Source organism: Peromyscus eremicus, unplaced genomic scaffold, assembly GCF_949786415.1.
Source record: "Peromyscus eremicus unplaced genomic scaffold, PerEre_H2_v1 PerEre#2#chr22_unloc_1, whole genome shotgun sequence".
NCBI lineage: Eukaryota > Metazoa > Chordata > Mammalia > Rodentia > Cricetidae > Peromyscus > Peromyscus eremicus.
In genome coordinates this window covers 5923438-5943591 of record NW_026734286.1, presented here as the reverse complement: position 1 = coordinate 5943591, position 20154 = coordinate 5923438, and the positions used below count along the sequence as shown (strand labels likewise).

General features: G+C 54.6%; 1 protein-coding gene across 2 annotated transcripts in view; it reads right to left on the bottom strand.

The window, feature by feature from the left end:
- The window catches only part of Mllt1 (MLLT1 super elongation complex subunit), a 44908-nt gene extending 29957 nt beyond the window's left edge, over window positions 1-14951 (bottom strand). The window contains exons 1-2 of one of the 2 annotated variants that reach the window (XM_059251795.1): window positions 14758-14951; window positions 5905-6085 (exon numbers count right to left, since the gene is read on the bottom strand). In XM_059251795.1, the coding sequence (XP_059107778.1) occupies window positions 5905-6085; window positions 14758-14769 (193 nt within the window). In that variant the 5' untranslated portion in view covers window positions 14770-14951. The remainder of the gene's footprint in view (window positions 1-5904; window positions 6086-14757) is intronic. The other variant, XM_059251796.1, reaches the window with a different exon arrangement.
- Window positions 14952-20154: the final 5203 nt, after the last annotated feature.

Sequence of the window (20154 nt, the reverse complement as noted above, 5' to 3'; positions counted from 1 at the left end):
GTTACTTTACCACTCTTGGACTCCTTCCAAAGACTGGCACTGGTGCCCAGGTTCCAGTCCCACTGAGCGATCGGCAAAGGTCACACGCACCCTCCCACCCCCCACAGAGCCCGCTCTGCGCCCCTCATACACTGGGGGTACACCTTGCTCCATCCCTCCAGGCCACAGGCTGCCTTAGTCCTGTCTCCAGGACTGTCCACAGACAGCACTTCAGAAAGCAGCCACCACGTGCCGCCGGCGCCGCCGGCCGAGGTGAGCCATCCCTCTCTACCTTCCTGGGAAAAGCAGGCAGCCTCTCCACTGCCCAACCCACGCAGTCTGTGGACTTCGGAGTGCTTCTCAACGATGGAGGGGCAGAGAGGTAATGTCCTGTTACCACTCATGCCTCACCTCTCAACAGGCCCTTCTAGGTCTCATGTAGCCACCAAAGACACACTCAAGGCCACATCCCAACAGGACAGGTCTGGTTTCCTAGGCCTCTGACCTCCAGGTCACTGTCTCAGCAAGTCTCACACCTCAGCCTGCCCTTATCAAGGAAGAAGCCCTCCCGTGTGTCTAAGGCCCCAAAAAGACCTCACACCCTCCTCTAGTGTCCAGCAGGGACAGAAAGGCTTCTTTGGGGACTCCCTGTGCCACAGGGGCCCACAGGGCAAAAAGGAAGCCGAAATCTAAAGTAGCAAGATGGCTCAGAAGGTAAAGGAGCCTGCCACTGAACTGACCTGGAACCCACACGGCAGAGGAGAAAATCTGACCTCCACACAGGCACCATGGCGCCCTCCCCAACACAAACAAATCAATCAACCTAACTACATTTTCTAGGAGCTGCAGAGATGACAGCTCTTGCAGAGAACCCCAGTTCAGTTCCCAACACCCCTCAACTACCTTTAAATCCTGCTCCAGGGGATCCAATGCCCTCTTCTGGCCTCATGGGGCACTTACACTCCCATGCACACAGACACACACAGAATGAAAAATGTATTTAAAGAATACAATGTTAAAGATAAGTGAATTTAACAGAAGCAGCTTAGGCACGAGGAGGTGAGCAGTAGCAGCAGAGCCCAGGTGACTGACAGCTGTGGTAAGCACATGCCAGGCACTATTGCATGAAGGCCGGAGAGCAGGGGCAGGGGCCAGGGCCGGAGCTGAACTCCTCGGTGTACCATGAGTGCAAACTAGAAGGAAGCAGCTGGGACTGCCAGGTAAAGTGGGCATGGCTAAAACATGAGCCTGGCTGCTCTGGGATGAGAGGAGGTTCCTAGAGCTCAAGTGGTAAAGGAGAGGCGGGCTGCATGGACGGTCTGTGTCCCAGGAGGGGAGGTGAGGAGAGGCCGGGCTGCATGGACGGTGTCTGTGTCCCAGGAGGGGAGGTGAGGAGAGGCCGGGCTGCATGGACGGTGTCTGTGTCCCAGGAGGGGAGGTGAGGAGAGGCCGGGCTGCATGGACGGTGTCTGTGTCCCAGGAGGGGAGGTGAGGAGAGGCCGGGCTGCATGGACGGTCTCTGTGTCCCAGGAGGGGAGGTGAGGAGAGGCGGGCTGCATGGACGGTCTGTGTCCCAGGAGGGGAGGTGAGGAGAGGCGGGCTGCATGGACGGTGTCTGTGTCCCAGGAGGGGAGGAATGTGGATCAGCAGTAGATCAACTGCCTAGCACACAAGAGGCCCTGAATTTCATCCCACTGAAGAACAAACCACACCAACACCATAGAAGGCTTTTGCTAGGTAATGTGACACACATCTGCACATGGCAACCCAGAATTCCAAGGCAAGGAGTTTAAGTCCAAGGTCATTCTCAGCTACAAACTGGAAGTAAGCTTATCAGCCTGGGCTACAAGACCCTGACTCAAGAAAATTTAAAAAATCACGACTCCCACAAAGTTTGAAGCCAAAGTGGGCAACATAGTGACACCCTGTCTCAACAAACAGGCGAGGCTGTGGCTCACTTGGTAGAGAGTCTTTACCCAAGGTGCACAAGCCCTGGGCTCCACCACTAGGTGTGGCAATGCATGTCTGGTGTATTCAAATCTGTCATCACAGCATTCCAGAGGCAGAGGCAAGGCAGAAGGGTCAAGAGTTCCAGGTCTTCTTTAGCAGCATGGCTAGTTCAAGGCCTGCCTAGGCTCAAGAAAAAAACTAACAATAAAGGTCCAACCTCACCAGCACAGTGTGGCTGGGGAGCAATGGTCTTTCCAGTGAGCCAGGGTTTGGGGACATGGAGGCACAGGGTTGATTAGGAACCACTTCTTCATTTACACCCCCACCAAGGTCCCAGAGGGGGAGAGTGCAGAGGACCACCTTGTGAGAGAGGCCTGGGGGTGATTGCAGTGCACCACAAACTCAACAAGATGAAGGGGAGGACAGACAAATATACCCAGGGAAAAGAACAAGCCCAGGCCACAGAAGATGTCACTGCAGGGCATTCAGTAAGCTCAGGTAACCAAAGATTATGAAAAGAACCTGTCATCTGACCTTGTAATGACCTCAAGTGCTCTCTAGAGTAACTCAGAGGTGTGGTCCAGAGAGCAAGCAGCTGACCCATCCTGAGCCACAACTGCAATCTGAGAAATCAGCCTCATTGTTCACCACCCCTACCCTGGATCGGGGAGGTACATTAGCCCAAAACTACGGTGGGGTGAGGGGCAGCCCCCACAAGAGTGCTGTGGAGGCTCCTGGAGAGACAAGTCTTTATCACAGGTCCTCAGCCACCGGTCAAAGCTGACAGGGAGGAAGAGCCCACCTGTACTCAGCAAACACTGGGGAGGACTCAGGTCTCTGACAAGGAGGAAGAGCCCACCTGTACTCAGTAAACACTGGGGAGGACTCAGGTCTCTGACAAGGAGGAAGAGCCCACCTGTACTCAGCAAACACTGGAGAGGACTCAGGTCTCTGCAGGCGCCAGTGCCACACAGACAGAGCAAGCCAATGTAAGCCTGGCACTGGGCACCAGCAGGACCAGCCCAGATGGCTACACAGGACCTCACCATGTAGTCCAGGCTGTCCATTAATCCATGATCCTCTGGAGTACAGAGACTTCGGGGAATGCACCACTGTAGCCAGCTGACCTCACTTTAAAGCACAGGCAGATAGGCACCTTGTACCGCTCAGCTGGTTGCTTACCTGTGAGAGCCATCAGGAGATAGACACCTGCCTGACACCTTCACACATACCTGCTGTGTGAGGCAGCTATACCTGCCATGCTCTAAGATGGGAGAACCAAGGTACTGGAGGAAGATGAGGGAGTGGACAGGTGGATGGCTGGGTGGGAAGGTGAGTGACTGAGCAGATGGCTAGAAGGATGGATGGATGGATGGATGGATGGATGGGTGGGTATGGGATGGATAGATAGGTGGGTGGATGGGTGGGCAGGTGGGTGGATGGATGGGTGGGTGGGTGGTTGGGTGGGTGGATGAATGGGTGGGTGGGTGGGTGGGTAATGGATGGGTGGGTGGATGGATGGGTGGGTGGGTGGGTGGATGGATGGATGGGTGGATGGATGGATGGATGGATGGATGGATGGGTGGGTAGGTGGGTAATGGATGGGTGGGTGGGTGGGTGGATGGGTGGGTAGGTGGGTGGATGGATGGATGGATGGATGGGTGGGTGGGTGGGAGGGTGGGTAGGTGGATGGATGCATGGATGGGTGGGTGGGTGGATGGATGCATGGATGGGTAGGTGGGTAGATGGGTGGATGGGTGAATGGATGGATGGATGGGTAGGTGGATGGATGGATGGGTAGGTAGGTGGATGAATGGATGGATGGGTGGGTGGGTGGGTGGATGGATGAGTGTGTGGATGGATAGGTGGGTAGGTAGGTGGATGGATGGATGGATGGGTGGGTGGGTGGGTGGGTGGATGGATGGGTGGGTGGATGGATAGGTGGGTGGGTAGGTGGGTGGATGGATAGGTGGGTGGGTAGGTGGGTGGATGGATGGGTGGGTGGGTGAGTGGTAGGTGGACAGATGGGTGGATGGGTGGGTGGGTTGGTGGATAGGGGATGGATGGCTGTGTGTGTGTGTGTGTGTGTGTGTGTGTAGATGGCTAGAAGGATGGATGATTGGGTAGAGAAAGCGTAAAGTGGTGATGGATGGGTAAGTGGTAGACAGGTCAATAGATAGGTGGGTGAAGAGAAAAAAGAAGGAAAGCAGGTAGAAAATGAGAAGATGAGCACTCAGAGGTAAAATCAAGATGGAAAGCACAAAGTCAAGAAAAAAGAAAAAAACAGTAAAACAGAAGAAAAAAGCCTCCACTGCCCTTAGAAGTGCTTAGCACAGGCCTAACTTTCTATGTGGTATCTGTGACCCACTGCAGGCCCACTGTCAATATCGATGAGCTACAGCCCACACAGCAATGGACAAGATAAACAGTCCAGCAACAGCTCTCTCCACCTGAAGAGCTTCACTACAGAAAAGCATTTTGTCCAGAACTAACACACCCAAGAAAACAATATGTATTGGTAGCTGATCCCTCAGTAAGGGGCTGGGAGCTGTCGGGGTGGAGCCCCACCTAGATCCCCCAGTGAGTGGCTGGGGACATGGCCAAGGTGAAGCCCCGCCTAGAATCCCACAGAGAGCGGCCAGAGGCGCGGTCAGGCTAAAGCCCCACCTAGAATCCCACAGAAAGGGAGCTGGGGGCGTGGTCAGGGTGAAGCCCCACCTAGAATCCCACAGAAAGGGAGCTGGGGGCGTGGTCATGGTGAAGCCCCGCCTAGAATCCCCCAGTGAGGGTCTGGGGGCGTGGTCAGGGTGGAGCCCCGCCTAGAATCCCCCAGTGAGGGGGCTAGGGGCGTGGTCATGGTGAAGCCCCGCCTAGAATCCTCAGTGAGGGGGCTGGGGTATGTCAGGGTGGAGCCCCTGCCCAGAATACACCATCCTCGGAGTTGGGGTGTGACCCAGCTGTAAGTACCCACCTAATGTGTAAAACCGTGTTCCACCATCAGCACAGCACAAAAAGAAAATTGCTATGCACTGCAGGAGCATGCCCAGCTTGAGCCAGAGTGAAGACTCAACATCGAGGAAGGAGACCCAGCCTACACACACCTGAGCAGGGACCACCTGCCAAAGCCTGCCAGGAGTACCTTCCACAGGAAGTCACCTCTGATCACAAACCCCAACAGACTGTCCCCCACAAGCTGCTCCAGAGGTAAGTGGGGAAATGTGAGGAAGAGTGATGGGAACCACATGTTGCAGCCTTGGTAACATGTTGCCCAGAAGAGATACATATGCAAGGACAGTAGTGATAGGAGTACCTATAATCTTTGCACCCTGAAGAGTATGAATTCTTTTTTATTGAAAATAGAATCTTTCATAAATTATATTTTGATTAGTTTCCCCTCCCCAACTCCTCTCAGATCCTCCCCACTCCCCACCCATGCAAATCCACATCCTTTCCCCCCTCATTAGAATACAAGCAGGCATCTAAAAGCAACAGTAATACAAAATAAAACAAGAACAAACAAACCAGAATAAGACAAAACAAACAGGAAAAACGAAGAGCCCAAAAGAAGCACAAGAGACACATGCAGACACTGAGACACACAGGTTCCCACACACAGAAATCCCACCAGCAACACAAGCAAAAGACCTGCAAGGGGAAAAAACCCAAAGCATTGTGAGACCAAAAAAAAAAAAAAAAAAAAAACCAAAAACAAAAAAACCAACCCTCCCCAAATATCATCGAGTTCATTTTGTGTTGGCCATCTACTCCTGGGCATGGGGCTGCCCTTAAGAGTGGTTTGTATCCCCAGTGAGACCTTTCGGAGAATTCTTAAGCCATCACCCCGATTGCTTCTGGCCTGGGAGGTTTCTTAGCTACTCCGGTTCCCATGAGTGGGCAGGCCATCACTAGTCACTTCACCAGGCTGGGGGTGGAGGGGCACCAGTGGGGAGGAACAGAGAAAGGGAGGGCACTCACCACGCTTGGGTTTGGGGAAGCTGTCATGCAGTCGGAAGATGACCTTCTCCACGAAGTGCTGGATGTCACATTGCTCAGGGCCACGTACGAAGACCATCCAGTCATGGGTGAAGCCCTCAGTGGTGGGCTTCTTGCGCAGCTGGGCACGGTGCCCCAGCTCTAACTTCACCTGGACAGTGCACTGAGGGGGAAGAGAGAGACAGGGCCAGGTCAGCACGGAGGCAGAGCCCACACTGCCATCCTGCACCCTGGCCTCCAGGACACTGTCAATGGTGGCTGTGGGTGCTTCTGCATGCTTCCAGGAAGCAAACACACATGTACCACACTCCCCAGCATGAGCAGAGGGCTAGGTCCTGGCTCCTCCCACCGGCAGCATCTGTGGCCCTTTCAACTTCAGGCTGTCCCCTGCACATCCCAGCCGATCCATCACTGAGAGGACCTAATGGTCCCCTACACAAGGCAGTTTCCCCTGGCTGCCTCCCACAGTCTCTGTGGCCCTTGCTGTCCACCTGGACATAGAGCCTGAGACCTCTACTGAAGGGCCCCAGGGTGCCAGCCTAGCCAGCCACAACAGCACCTTGAGAGAGCACCCCTCCTTCCTGTAGGTATTTTGACACTGCATCCTGAAGCCCCAGGGGGCTCAGCCCAGCCCCAAGGTAAAATGCAAAGCCACTAAACTCCAAGGGATTCCCAGCACAAGGGCAGGCCACCTCAGAAAGGAACCCAACTAGAATATCTGCAATCTGTAAAGCCCTCTCTAGACACGATATAAGTGCACGTGTGTGTGCGCGCGCATATGAGGTGCATATGGGCCCAACATTGATTGACACTAGGTTCTTCCCCACCACTCTCCACCTTACACATGGACGAAGGGCCTCTCACCTGAGCCCAGAGCATGCTGGTCTGACTGGTCCAGGTCCTTAGTTTTTGACAACCTGACATAAGCCAGAATCACCTAAAGAATCACCTGAGAAAAGGCTTTTACTGGATTGGCCAGTGGTGTTTCTTGATGAATGACTGACATGCGAGAGCCCAGCCCACCATGGGCAGGTGGTCCTGGGATGTATAAAAAAAGAGAATAGGGACCGTGGGGAGCAAGCCCTGAATTCCCTCCGGGGTGAGCTGTGACTGGGACACGTCAGCAAAATTAACCCTTCCCTGCTCAGTTGTCTTTGGCCATGGTGTTTACCCCAGCAACAGAAAGCCCGACAGGCCACTGTACCTCTGCCTCCTTAGCACTGGGCTGCCTTCTCCATAGTGCTGAGGAGCTCAACTCCACTGTTACACTTGCACAGCGAGTGCTTTAGCCAATGAGACATCGCTTAGCCTATATATATATATATATATATATATATATATATATATATATATATATATACATATTTTTTAAAGATTTATTTATTCATTATGTATACAGTGTTCTGCCTGCATGTATGCTTGCACACCAGAAAAGGGCACCAGATCTCATTATAGATGGTTGTAAACCACCATATGGTTGCTGGGGATTGAACTCAGGACCTCTGGAAGAGCAGCCAGTGCCCTTAACATCTGAGCCATCTCTCCAGCCCCTTTTTATATATTTTTAAATATGTTGTGTATGTGCATGCGTGGGTGAACATGTGTGTATACGTGGAGGTAGAGGACAGCTCTGAATGTCACCCTTAGGAATATCTTATTTTTTTACTTTATTTACATGTTTGTCTGTGTATCGGCTGTGTTGGGGGCTATGTCGGGGGCTGGGTTGGGGGAGGTCAGAAGAGGGAACCAGATCCCCTAGAACTGCTATTACAGGTAGTTTGTGAGTCACCCTACAGGTGCTGGGAACCCAACTCGGGCCCTCTGCAGCAGTAGCAAGTGCTCTTAACTGAGTCCTTTTCTCCAGCCCCAGGGATCCCCTTGTCTCCAGCTTCCCAAGGCTGGGATCACAAATACACATCACATCCAGCTTTTTCACATGGCTTCTAGGGATTCAACTCAGGTCCTCACGCTCGCAAGCAGCCACCCCTTCAACCCGAAAGAACTCTTTCTTTTTTGGGGGGTGGGGGTGGTTGTGGTACTAGATATTGGACAAAGGGCTTTAATGCATACTAGACAAGCACTATATCACTGGTATCACTGAGCTACACCACCAAGAGCTCCCTAGACATTTATTTTTGAGACAAAGTCTCAGTATGTGACCCTGGCCAGCCTAGAACTTGCTCTGTAAACCGGACTATCCTTGAACTCAGGGCTGACTTAAGGTACGTGCCACCATGCTCTGCCCTAGCCTCACCGCTCCCCCAAGACAGGTTTCTCTGTGTAGCCCTGGCTGTTCTGGAACTCACTCTACAGACCAGGCTGGACTCAAACTCAGAGATCCTGCTGCCTCTTGAGTGCTGGGATTATAATCGTGTGCCACCGCTACCAGCTACCCTTGGCTTCTATTTATTTATATATTTATTATTTTTGGTTTTTCAAAACAGGGTTTCTTTGTGTAGTCCTGGCTATCCTAGAATCCTAGACCAGGCTGACCTCGAGATCACAGAGATCTGCCTGCCTCTGCCTCCCGAGTGCTGGGATTAAAGGCGTGCGCCACCACACCCATCTTGACCCTAGCCTTTTCTTTAAGACAAGGTCTCACTGTGCAGCCCAGGCTGGCTTAGAATTCTTGCGTCCTGAGTGCTCCAGTCTGACCCCAGCAGCATACACTTGACGGAAAGGGCCTGACACTTAGTATGAAACAGTCACAACAGTCCAAGCTAGCTTGCTGGGTGCTCTGCCCAGATAAGCAAGACAATCAGGCGGGAGGACTCAGGCCGCCCGCCAGGAACTCCCTCCCACACACTGGCCTCTGCTAGCCCTCTCCAGTGGAGCCACTGTCCAAGGGCCCAGACCCTAGAGGTTCCACTTGTGCCCCCAACCCCTCTCCCCACACCTGACCACAAAACCCCTTTAGTATCTGTGTACTCAGATCTCTGCCAAGACAAGTATCCTTTGGTTTTCTAGGAAAAGCTACATGGCTTGAGGTCTACCAGAAGGCGGGTAAGAGGGGCAGCCAGATGGGAGATGGGCGTGCGTGCGTGAGACAGTGGACTCTGAGTGAAGGATGGTCTTGAGTAAAGGCAGGGACATCTGAAAGACATGCTCCATCACAAATGGTGCTGAGTGGGGGAGAGGCTGGAGAGAGGGAATGGAGGTCTGACAGAAGAAACCAGCTGGACATGAGTAGAGACCCATCTCTGGGCTGCAACTCTGCAGGGACAGCCAGGAGGGGAGAGAATGCCAGCACTGGGGACATCTGGGGGAAACATATCGACCCCTAGACACAGCTGGGTTTGGTGCCTCTCAGTGACCAGGCAGAGAGCCTGGGCTACATGGCCAGACCCCAGGATACCTGTGTGGACAGACTGAGCACAGGGTGGAGAGTGTTCAACATGATTCTGGAACAGTACTGCCAGCACCACAGGGCATGATCAATAGGGCCACTGCTGGCTGGGGGCTCCCTGGACTCCTAAACACTAGTGGCCCTACTCCCCTGAACCACTGCTTTGGACTTTCTGTCTGCTGCGGGTTGTCTCCTACAACTTGCCAGCTGAGCCCTGGGCTGCCGGCCTGCCAGTGCTGATGACATGGGTTCCCCGTCGGGTCACAGCACAGGCAGCACAGTGGCTGTTGCGAAAGAACCAAGAATGACCACAGCTCCATCCGAGCCGGGGACACAGGCGCCAGGACTTCGAGGCACAGGCCAAAGTAAACAGGAGGTTTCAAGGCGGTGGCAGACTGTGCCCAGAGCACTGGCTGGCGACACTGATGCCCAAGAGGCTGGCACCAACTGGGGCCACAACACCCAGCTGAGGGCACCACAGTTTGGAACCAGCAGTGTCCAGGTACCCCATGCCTAACCATCTTTGTCCTTCCGAAGCTGAACCCCAAGGAAAGACCCACACCCTGAGAGACCAGAACTTTCTAGAAATGGTGGTAGTGGGACAGCACAGGGTCTGTGCCACCAACGTGAGAAAGGAGCCTGAAGCTGCAGCATCTCAAGGCAGCAGCTGAGCCCCAGCAACCCAGGGGCCATCATCTTACAGGCCCCTCTGTGCTCTCCTCTACCTGGATCCCTGTGCCCACCAGAACCAGAGCCACACTTGAGAAAACTGACCAGCTGGTTCTCTAGAAGTGGTGCTGATGCCAAGCAGCACTCCCATAACCAACACAGCTCACCTCATGCTGCCCTGCACAAGAAGGTCCTCCCAGCACCGTGACCACTTGTTGCATGGATACCTCTGCACAACCCAAACTGGGAACTACAAGTGACCTTGCTGCCTGTACCCCAAGGAAACCCTGGTGCAGAGGTGAGCAGCCAGGGCCTGCCCAGAAAAGTGTCACCCATCCTGGAGATCGGAAGGCAAGGGGTGCAGCGGCCAGAAGCTCAGAGTGCCATGTGGAGACAGGTAAGGTCAGGCTGGAGGCTTCATGCTGCCAGGCCAATTGGCAGAGGGCACTCAGACGCAGAACCCCAACCCAGCAAGCCAGGCAAGCAGTATATGGGGCATCTCACAGGCCCTTCCTGAGGTGGACAGCTCTCTCTAGGTGTGGACGGGCAAAGGGCCAAAACATTCCATCCCACAGCTCTGTGTGACTCCAAATTCATCCATCCACCCTTATCCACCCACCATGCACTCACATATCCACCAACCCATCCATCCATCCATCCATCCTATCCACCCATCGGTCTACCATCCACTTCTCCTACCACACCCCTAAACACCCAGCCCAAGCTTGGGCCAAGGAGGGAGTCATTAGCTGTTAATTTTCCTATAGGCTTTCACCTGATTTTCTGGTGGGAATTCTCTGTAACAAATGACCTTTCCTCTGGGAATCCACACATCACCCTGTGGTGTAATTAAATTTGGTAACTATCATCTGGCTCCTACAGCCAGTACCTTGGCATGCACCTGGCCCTCCCCTTTAGTAAGAAAAAACATCAGGTCCACAGTGCCACAGCAAAGTCCACACACACTGATGGGTGTCCCCACAGAGCACTGGTGACAGGTCGTCTGAGCGTGCTGGAACCTTGTCCCTCTAGTCCCAGACAGGGCCCCTGGGGAAGCAGGTACCCTAAGACAATCACTTAAGTGGAAAGCACCTGGCCAAAAGGCAAGACGAATCTGGAGAACAACCAATAATAAAAACTAAAACTAAGCCAGCAGCCCGGCCCTGTCCTCCAATCACTGTCACCCCCTCTCTGGGCCCAGCCACCTTCTTCCTCCTGACAGGGCACACAAGGCTCAAGACAGAGGGATGAGAAGGGCTGGCAAGGCACAGGTGTGCTGTCCACATGGATATGCCAGGGACTGAAGACAGACCTAACATGAGGACAGCCGCCATGTGTCTCCTAGGAATGTGGACAAGGGCCCTGGGTGGGAGTACTTCAACTGTGGGCAATCCCAGTCCAGGCCCCTGGTCCCCGGTCTCTGTAAAGCAGGTCAGTAGAACAGAGTGAGAAAGCCTGAGGCTAGCTGCAGAGGACCAGGGATTCGGCTCCAGCTCCAGCACCTTGCCACACTCAGGACATCAGGGAAAGGACTCCATGCTGGCCCCGGCTGCCCCAGCCCCCACCTGAGCCAAATCTCTGCTCCTGGAGTACAGCACAGCCAGGCTGTGGGCTTGTGTGCCACCTGCGACCACACTGCACCCCTTCTGAGGCCAGGCCTGCGACTCTGGGAAGGGTCTCCCAGGTCCTTTGGGAGTCAGGACCACTGGATTAGAGGACACCCTCTCTAATGGTTTGCTGGGGAACCCTACTGGGCTCTCAGACCCTTCTCATCTTTCCAGCATTGTATCTGGACAAATCAACTTCATTCCATCCCTCCCCAAAGTGAGTAGCAATCCTGGCCATGCCCCTGCTCAGCACGGAAATCCAATACAAGACAGCACGGGAGGGTTTGGGGTGGCATGGAGGGAACACCAGAGACACTTTCCCGGCCTTCCAATCCACAGGGAAAGCAAGAAGGCCAGAGCAAAAAGCCAACTACCACTTCTGTGCTGGCCTCTGCACCAGCTTCAGTCACGGGGGAAGGCTGGACCAAGGCAGGGGACAGAGAAGGCATGCAGATCAGCACCCAGGGTCCAGCCCACTGCTTCCCCGCAAGGCACACATGGGGTCACCGCAACCCCATGGGTGGAGCGAGGCTGGGACTCTACTCTGTGCCCCTCCAGTCCCCTCAGGATGATCACATCTGTGAGCACCAGCCCTTCACTCCCCACGGGGTCTTACAGTTGTGAGGGGGCAGCTGCTGGGGTTCTGCGGAGCTGGCAAGGAAGAAGGGCAGATGGCACAGGCAGATCAACAACCCAACCCAGTGCCACTGGTCACTTCTGGTGGCAGGGTCCTGTCTGGGTAGCCACCTGGGTGGCCAGGTGCTCAGTCACGGTGGCTGCCTGTGACCTAAGGACTCAACTTTCCACGCTACTTGGCTGAAACCGAAAAGCAGCCAGTCACAGCTGAGCTCAGGCCGAGAGGGAATTTTTTCCCCACTGCCCCTGAGATAGCCACCTTTGCTCAGCATCCCAGTCACGAAGTGACAGCTGCCCAGCACGTCACAGAAGGAATGGCCTCCAATCTCTGGGGACTCTGGCGGGGACAGGGGCCATGCCCTGCACTCTGGAGTGCAGAGGGTGCTGAAGGGACAGGGACTTTTTGTGTGGTTCAATTAAGGAAGAGCCCAGGTAGTAAGCAGGCTTGCAAACCAGCCTGTTCACTAGCAGCAAGCCAGGCACACCAGATCCAAGAGCCACCTGCCCCCAGTGATCCTAGCCCATGGAGAGTGGGACACACAGCAAGGTCCCTGGCCTGTGCGCCTGAAACCACACAGCCACATGGCCAAACCAGACAAAGCCGCCTCCATGGCGCCAGCAGCTAGGAATGCCCCAACCTGCCCTTGCAAACAGCAGAGGAAGCTATCAGCTGCCACCCCCACAGCCCCACACCTTCCCAGGACTAGCACCCCTGAAAACTTGGGCTTGGGAGGGAGAGGAGGAGGTGACCCTGGGTGGGAGTAATCTGAAGATGGGGAGGAGCTCACATGGTGAGGAGCCGGGTGACATGGGCACAGGGGCCAGAAGGGACAAGAACCAACAGGGCTGGTTACCAAGTGAGAGGGGGCTGCCAATGGGAGCCTGGGGATCCACCTGCAGCTAGGTGAGGCTGGGAAGCAATGGGCACGTGAGAGGAGAGGGGCGGGGCAGAGGGGAAGGGATGATGGTCTTCACCAAGGCCGGCTGAGATCAGACGTGTGAGGGGGATGCACTAGGATTACTGGACAGTCAGTCATAAATCAGATCCCAGGTGCAAAGCTGGCCAAACCCAAGGGACACAACGGGTCTTAGAAGTCTGAAGAGCTTGTGGGGTACCAGGTCAGCGCAGAGACTGCCCTTGGTCTGTGTCCGAAGGAAGGTGCCACCCGTGGGCTCTGGGAACAGAAGAGCGGGCAGCAGGGTGGGCCAAAGGGCTGACACTGGCCCATGCTCAAGGTCCCACATCAGAATTAAGTTGGAGGGGTCAGTCCAGGGTCCCAGGGACACATGCTCATGGAAGAAAGGGTATTGGAGTGAAGGCAGGCTGGGCAGGAGGCTGGGAAATGTGGCCTGAAGTAGTATCTTGGATGGGAGAAGGTGTAATTGGGGCAGGGAACATTCAAAACAGCTGAGGCCAGCCTGTACACAAATATCTGGTTGGGGGTCCATGGAGTTTGGGGAGACTCGGGGGCCACAGGTCCAGAAGAAGCACTCCCTCCAAAGAGGGAGTGCCAAATTTGGGGAAGTGTATAGCACCTGAGAGGGTATGAAGGGGGACTTAGGCCGACCTAGAGTTCCTGGAGCTGTCTATGGGGACACTTGAGTAGAGTCTCCACAGATTCAGAGGCATGCTGGGACCATAGAGGCTGGAAGTCCCACTGAAGTTCTGAGGCATGTTTCCAAGGGTTCTAGGCCAGACACAGGTACCAGGGACTGTGGGATGTACTGGAGTTCTGAGGCGTCTGCCTGGATTTGGTTCCACAGGGGCTGTGAGTACCCTGGGGTTCCCAGATAGGCTGGGTAGCTCTGGAATGGGATGGATGGCCTGGGGTTCCATTCATATACCATGACTCCCAAAGGATTCCCCAGAAGATTCTGAACCAGGATAGGATCCCCAAGGTGCTCTGGGTGGCTATGGGGTTCCAAGTCCTCCTGGAAAGCTGTGGACTCAGCAGGGGATCCCCAGGGTGCTATAGTAGCACTAAAGCTCCAGGGGGGGGAATCCCAAAGCGTTCTGGAACAAGCTCAGATGCCCAGGAGGCTAAAGCCCCAGGATCCCGAGAGGCGCCTCAGTCTGTGTGTACACTGGGGTTCTAAGGGGTGCCTCCCGGGGCCTCTGGAACGAGATGGAGCTCCCGGGGGTGCCGAAGCCCTTGGGTCCTGAGTGGTGCCCCAGGGGTGCACTGGGGTTCTAAGGGGTGTCTCGGGGTTTCTGGGCCAGGCTGTATCCCCCAGGATGCCGTGGCAGCTCCAGGGTGGTGCAGATGCACTACGCTGGGAAAGGTGTCTCCAGGTGGAGTGGGTGTTACTGGGGTGCTAGGATGCACCCCCAAAGGGTTCTGCACCAGACCTGGGGTCGCGGTGGGGGAGGGGCGCGTGGGGTCGCGGTGGGGGAAGGGCGCCCCGACATGGCGATGGGGGAGGGGCGCGCGGGGTCGCGGAGGGGTAGGGGGAGCCCATCCGGCCGGGCGCGCGCGCACCGGGCGCGCGCCGTGCCGTGCCCGGTGCGCGCGCGCAGGGCCGGCCGCAGCGCCGCTCAGGGCAGCGGGAGGCCGGTCCCGGGCGGCGGCTTCTCACCTGATTGTCCATGGCTGGAGCCCGCCCCGCCCCCAGGCCCGCGTCGCTCCCGCCGCCGCCGCCGCTCAGCGCCGCCCCGCCGCCCTCATTGTCTGTCGGGCGCCACCGCCGCCGCCGCTCCGGGCCGCCCGCCCGCCAGCCGCGCTGAACCGGAAACCGCCGCCAGCCCGGGCCGCTCAGCGACCGGGGTCCCCCCAGCCGCCGACTCGGGCCCGGCCTCGCCAACAGACAAGCCGCCGAGCCTATCGGAAGGCCGGGGAGCCGCCCGCGGGGCGGGACTTCCGGGCTGGTGGGGGCCCGCCGGGCTGCAGTCCGAGCGACGAAGCCGCCGGCCAATAGGAAGCAGGCGCCGTAGGGGGCGGGCGGAGGGAGGGAGGGAGGGGGGCGCGAGGCGAGCGCGGCCGAGCGGCGCGAGGTGTGCGCCGCACGTGGAGGGGGCGGGCCGGGCCGCGGTGGGACGCCTGCGTGCTGGGGCCTCAAAAAAATGGCACTAGGGCTCGGGGTTCGAGCCCTGGGGAGGGAGGGAGCGCCGACGACGTTTGTCAGTGCTGTGTGGCGCAGCGGGCCGTTAGTTGACTGGCCTGGATCGTGTAAAGCTAGTGGATTCAGCCAAAGTTTTCTCCCTCCCAAACTCAGTTGGTGCTCCTGTGAAATCGGGACAGTGCCGTCAATGCCGCGTTCCCTCGCAACCGAGGCACGTCCCTTCGGCGCCCTCTTACGGCCTTCTCGGGCACTGCACACAGGTGCAGCCGCTGGCACACAGACACACACAAGATTTAAAAAAATGTAAATCTTGAAAAAAGAAACAACATACAGGAGTTATCCGGGGTGGTTCTTCTTGCTGTGGCCGTAACAGTGCACATTTGAAGTGATGCCATTCTAAGTGATCGGCAGTCTCAACACCAGGAAAAGAAGGAGTCGGTAGTCTCCTGTAGAGGACAGCTGTTTTGCTGCTGCTGCTGCTGCTGCTGCTGCTGCTGCTGCTGCTGCTGCTGCTGCTGGTGTAGTTGGTTGGTTTTGGTTCTGCCTGCCTCTGCCTCCTGAGTGCTGGGATTAAAAGTGTGCAGCGCCGCCGCCGCCGACTATGGCTGTTTGAATATCCTGCCATACTGAGGGTTGAACCCAGGGTCCCCACCTTCCAGCTACAGTCACAGCCCTGTTTTCACTTTTTATTTGGAGGGCGGGAGTGGGGCTTGTTAGCCTAGAATGCCGAAGCCCTGGGTCCCACCCTCACACCCCATAAACCAGGTACAGTGGCACATGCCTGTTATCCCCCACTTGGGAGGTGGGGACAGTAAGGTTGTGAGCGCAAGATGGTGGTGAGGAGGCTACCTGCCCTCCCTTGTTTATGGAGTCAGGGTGCTAAGCCACCAGTGGCTTAACCAGCCCTGAAGACGACTGAGGCTCACTCACCTTTCAGAGAGACCAGCTCAAGTCCAGGAACATAACTGAGGAAGGACAGGCATGCTCTAACGTTGACGGGAGCTGGCAGGGAATGGCCTCTGCACACTGGGAGAGATGAGCCGAGGACCCCGATCTGATCCTCCAGAACCCACACGGAAGTGGAGGGACTCAAACTCCTCAAGTGTGCCATGACAGGCACACCACACACCCAAGAAAAAGAGAAAAAAGAAAAAAGTTTTCAAGATCGAATGGGGAAATGACCCAAGTGTTGATGGTGAATGGCTAAAAAAATGTTCCCAGTGTAGCATAAAAGAAAAGAGTGTGCTAGGGTATCTGCAGACAAACGGAAGGACATCCAGACACCCGCTCTGATGACACCACACTCTGTGGCGTGAGCCAGAGACAGAAGGATACACACTGCAGGATCCCACTCCCAGGAGGTCCCTAGAGTGGGGCCTCAGATCCAAAGACAGAAAGTGGGGAGAAATAGAGTTGGTGTGGATTGGGGGCAGAGCCAGAAGCACGTGTGCAGTCAGCCTTCAGGAGAGACTAAGGCAGGGCAGGCTCAGGTCCAGCCTGAGCTACAAAGTGAGACCACAACAGAACACCAACCTTTGAAGATGATGCCTAAGTCCTTGCTTACACCACTTCAAGGCACAAAATCAGCTCATGCGGGTGAATGAGCTCTTCAGACAGAGAAAACCTAACCCAAGTAATAAAAATAGAAAAGTAATGTGTGGCATGGGAACCATCATTTTGAAATCTCTAATGAGCAACTGTGTTTATTTATTTACCTATCTAGTTATGTGGGTTTTTTCAACTTTTGTGTTTTCTTTTGTTTGAGACAGATTTCACCATGTAGCTCTGGCTGTCCTGGAACGCTTCTGTAGACCAGGCTGGCCTCGAACGCACAGAGATCGGCCTGCCTCTGCCTCCCAAGAGCTGTGATTAAAGATGTGTGCCACCATGCCTGTGTTATTTTGGAGTTTTGACTCAGTCTCACGCTCAGTACCCCAGCCTGACCTCAAATTCATAGCCATCTTCTTGCCTCTGCATCAAAGGTACTGAGAGGACAGCCATCATGCCTGGTTCTGAACAACTGCTTCTATTTTATAGCGAATGCCTGCAAGTTGGTCTGCACACTGTGTCCGTGGAGGCCAGAAGAGTGCTGGGTCCCCTGGAAATGGAGTTACAAGGGGTTGTGAGGGCCCGGTGTGGGGACTGGGGACTGAATGTGGGTCCTCTGCAAGAGCCGACAATCTTGACAGCTGAACCCTCTCCAGCCCCGTGGATAACTCAATAATGTGCAGTTATGGCTGGTGCTAAAGTCACTCACCTGAACGGCAGGCAAGCACAAGAGACAGTTTAGTGCCCTGGGCCTCCCACCAGGTTTGGGTTACGCCCACCCTCTTCTTGTAATAATTCACCCGGCGGTCAAATCCCTGAATGTACTTTGCAAACACACCTCTTTCCAAACAATGCACATAGCTGTAGCATGAATCTTAGAGGTCTTATTAATAAAATCAAACCTGAGGCCAGTTATTGGGGTGAATACTGGCCAGGTGAGGTTAGCTGTGGCTTGTTCTGTCTCTCTGATCTTCCAGTATTCACCCCAATAAGTGGTCTCAGGTTTGATTTTATTAATAAGACCTCTAAGATTCATGCTACACATAGCAACCTGAGATCCTTGATCTGCATTAGGCTACACACCTTCCCATCCCTGAACAAGAGTGGAAGCCTCCCCACCTCTGGTGACAATTGACTTGAGAGGGTTTCTATTCCAGTGCATTCCCAATGTGTCCAGGGATGAAGACTAGAAGGGCCCATCTGCCCTGAACTGGTTTGGGGTGCACGCACAGTAAGGTAAAATTGTGTCCTCCAGCAGCCTTCTGGGAGAGGCCCCTATTACCTATTTACCATTGTATGCCTATGCATAATGCATAATTGCATTATGGGAATAGAGATGGACAGCAGAGAAATGCTATGTGACCTAATCTACCAATCAGAATAGAGAACCAGGACCTGGGAAGATGGTTCAGCCATTAACAACACATCCTATTCTTGCAGAGGGCCAGGGTTTGGTTCCTAGCCCTGCCTCAGGTGGCTTACATCCACATGTAACCCCAGCTCCAGGGGATCTGTATTGGCTACCTTTCTATCGCTGTGATAAAACACCATGACCAGGACAACTTAAAGAAGGAAATGTTTCATTGGACTTGCGGTTTCAGAGGATCAGAGTTCATCAGAGCAGAGCAAAGACATGGAGGCAGGAACAGCCAAAAGCTCATGTCTGGATCCACAGGTAGGAAATAGAGAATGAAATTTGAATTACAGGAATCTTATGAACCCTCAAAGCTCAACCCCCGAGTGACAAACTTCTTCCAACAAGACCGCACCTCCTAATCCTTACCAAACAGTCCCACCGAGTGGGGACCAAGTTTTCAAACCAATGAGCCTATTGGAACCGTTCTTAGTCAAAACCACCACGGAATCTGATGCCCTCTCTGGCTTGCACAGACACTTGTGTGTACGTGGGGTACACACACACACACACACACACACACACACACACACACACCAGATAAATAAATAAACCAAGCATGGTGGCACATGATGATCCCAGCACTCGAGAGGAGAGGCAGGCAGATCTCTGAATTCAAGGCCAGCCTAGTCTATAGAGCGAGTTTCAGGACGCAGAGAAACCCTATCTTGAGGAACCAAACCAAAATAAACAAAAACAGATAAATCACTCTTTTTTGGTTTGTTTGTTTTTTTTTCCGAGACAAACGTATTTTAAAAACGACATGAAGAGCCAGGAGGTGGTGGCGCTCGCCTTTCATCCCAGCACTCGAGAGGCAGAGCCAGGTGGATCTCTATGAGTTCGAGACCAGCCTGGTCTACAAAGCAAGATCCAGGACAGGGACCAAAACTACGCAGAGTAACCCTGTCTCGAAAAACCAAGAGGTGGGGGAATGGCGGGAAGGAGTCACCATACAACAGGGCCACATGGGAGGTTTATTGAGGGGAGGGGAGACAAGGGGCAGAGACTGGTCCCTGGGGACAAGAACGAAGAAAGAGAAAGATGAGAGCCAGGCAGGGCCCTCCTCTCATAAGGGGACATAGCGAATGTGCACAGGGGTGCTCTTAGTGGCTGCGGCTGCGGACCTATCCTGTCAGGACCCTAAATTCAGGCCAGTACAGATGCCTGAATGCTAACAGGGGTAGCCCTGGTTGTCCTGGCACTGGCTCTGTAGACCAGGCTAGCCTCAAAATCCCAGATATCTGCCTACTTTTGCCTCCCGAGTGCTGGGATTAAAGGTGTGAGCCACCACTGCCCAGCAAATAACTCTTTTTATGAGACAGGGTTTCACTGTGTAGCCCGGGCTGGCCTGGAGCTCATAGAGGTCTACTGGCTTCTTCCTCCAAGTACTGCAATCAAAGAAGCCCATAACCATGCCAGGCCCAAGGAAACAGACCTCCTATATTAAAAGTAAGATTTGGCCGGGCGGTGGTGGCGCACGCCTTTAATCCCAGCACTCGGGAGGCAGAGCCAGGCGGATCTCTGTGAGTTCGAGGCCAGCCTGGACTACCAAGTGAGTTCCAGGAAAGGCGCAAAGCTACACAGAGAAACCCTGTCTCGAAAAATCAAAAAAAAAAAAAAAAAAAGTAAGATTTGGCCCGGGTGGTGGCACGCGCCTTTGATCCCCGCACTCAAGAGGCAGAGGCAGGAGGATCTTTGAGATTAGGAGTTGAAGGTCATCCTCAGCTACGTAGAGAGTTTAGAGCCAGCCTGGGCTACATGAAGCCCTGTCTCAAGCAGAAAGAAGGAAGGAAAGAAAAATAAGAGGGAGGGAAGGAGGAGGAAAGAGAAGGGGGAGAGAGAACAAATGGCAGTCTGCGGATTTGGTGCACGCATAGCTAGTCCTGTCAGGTAGCTCTGTCATCTTCTTGTCACGCGATCCACCAGCTCCAAATGGTGGCACTGGATCAGGG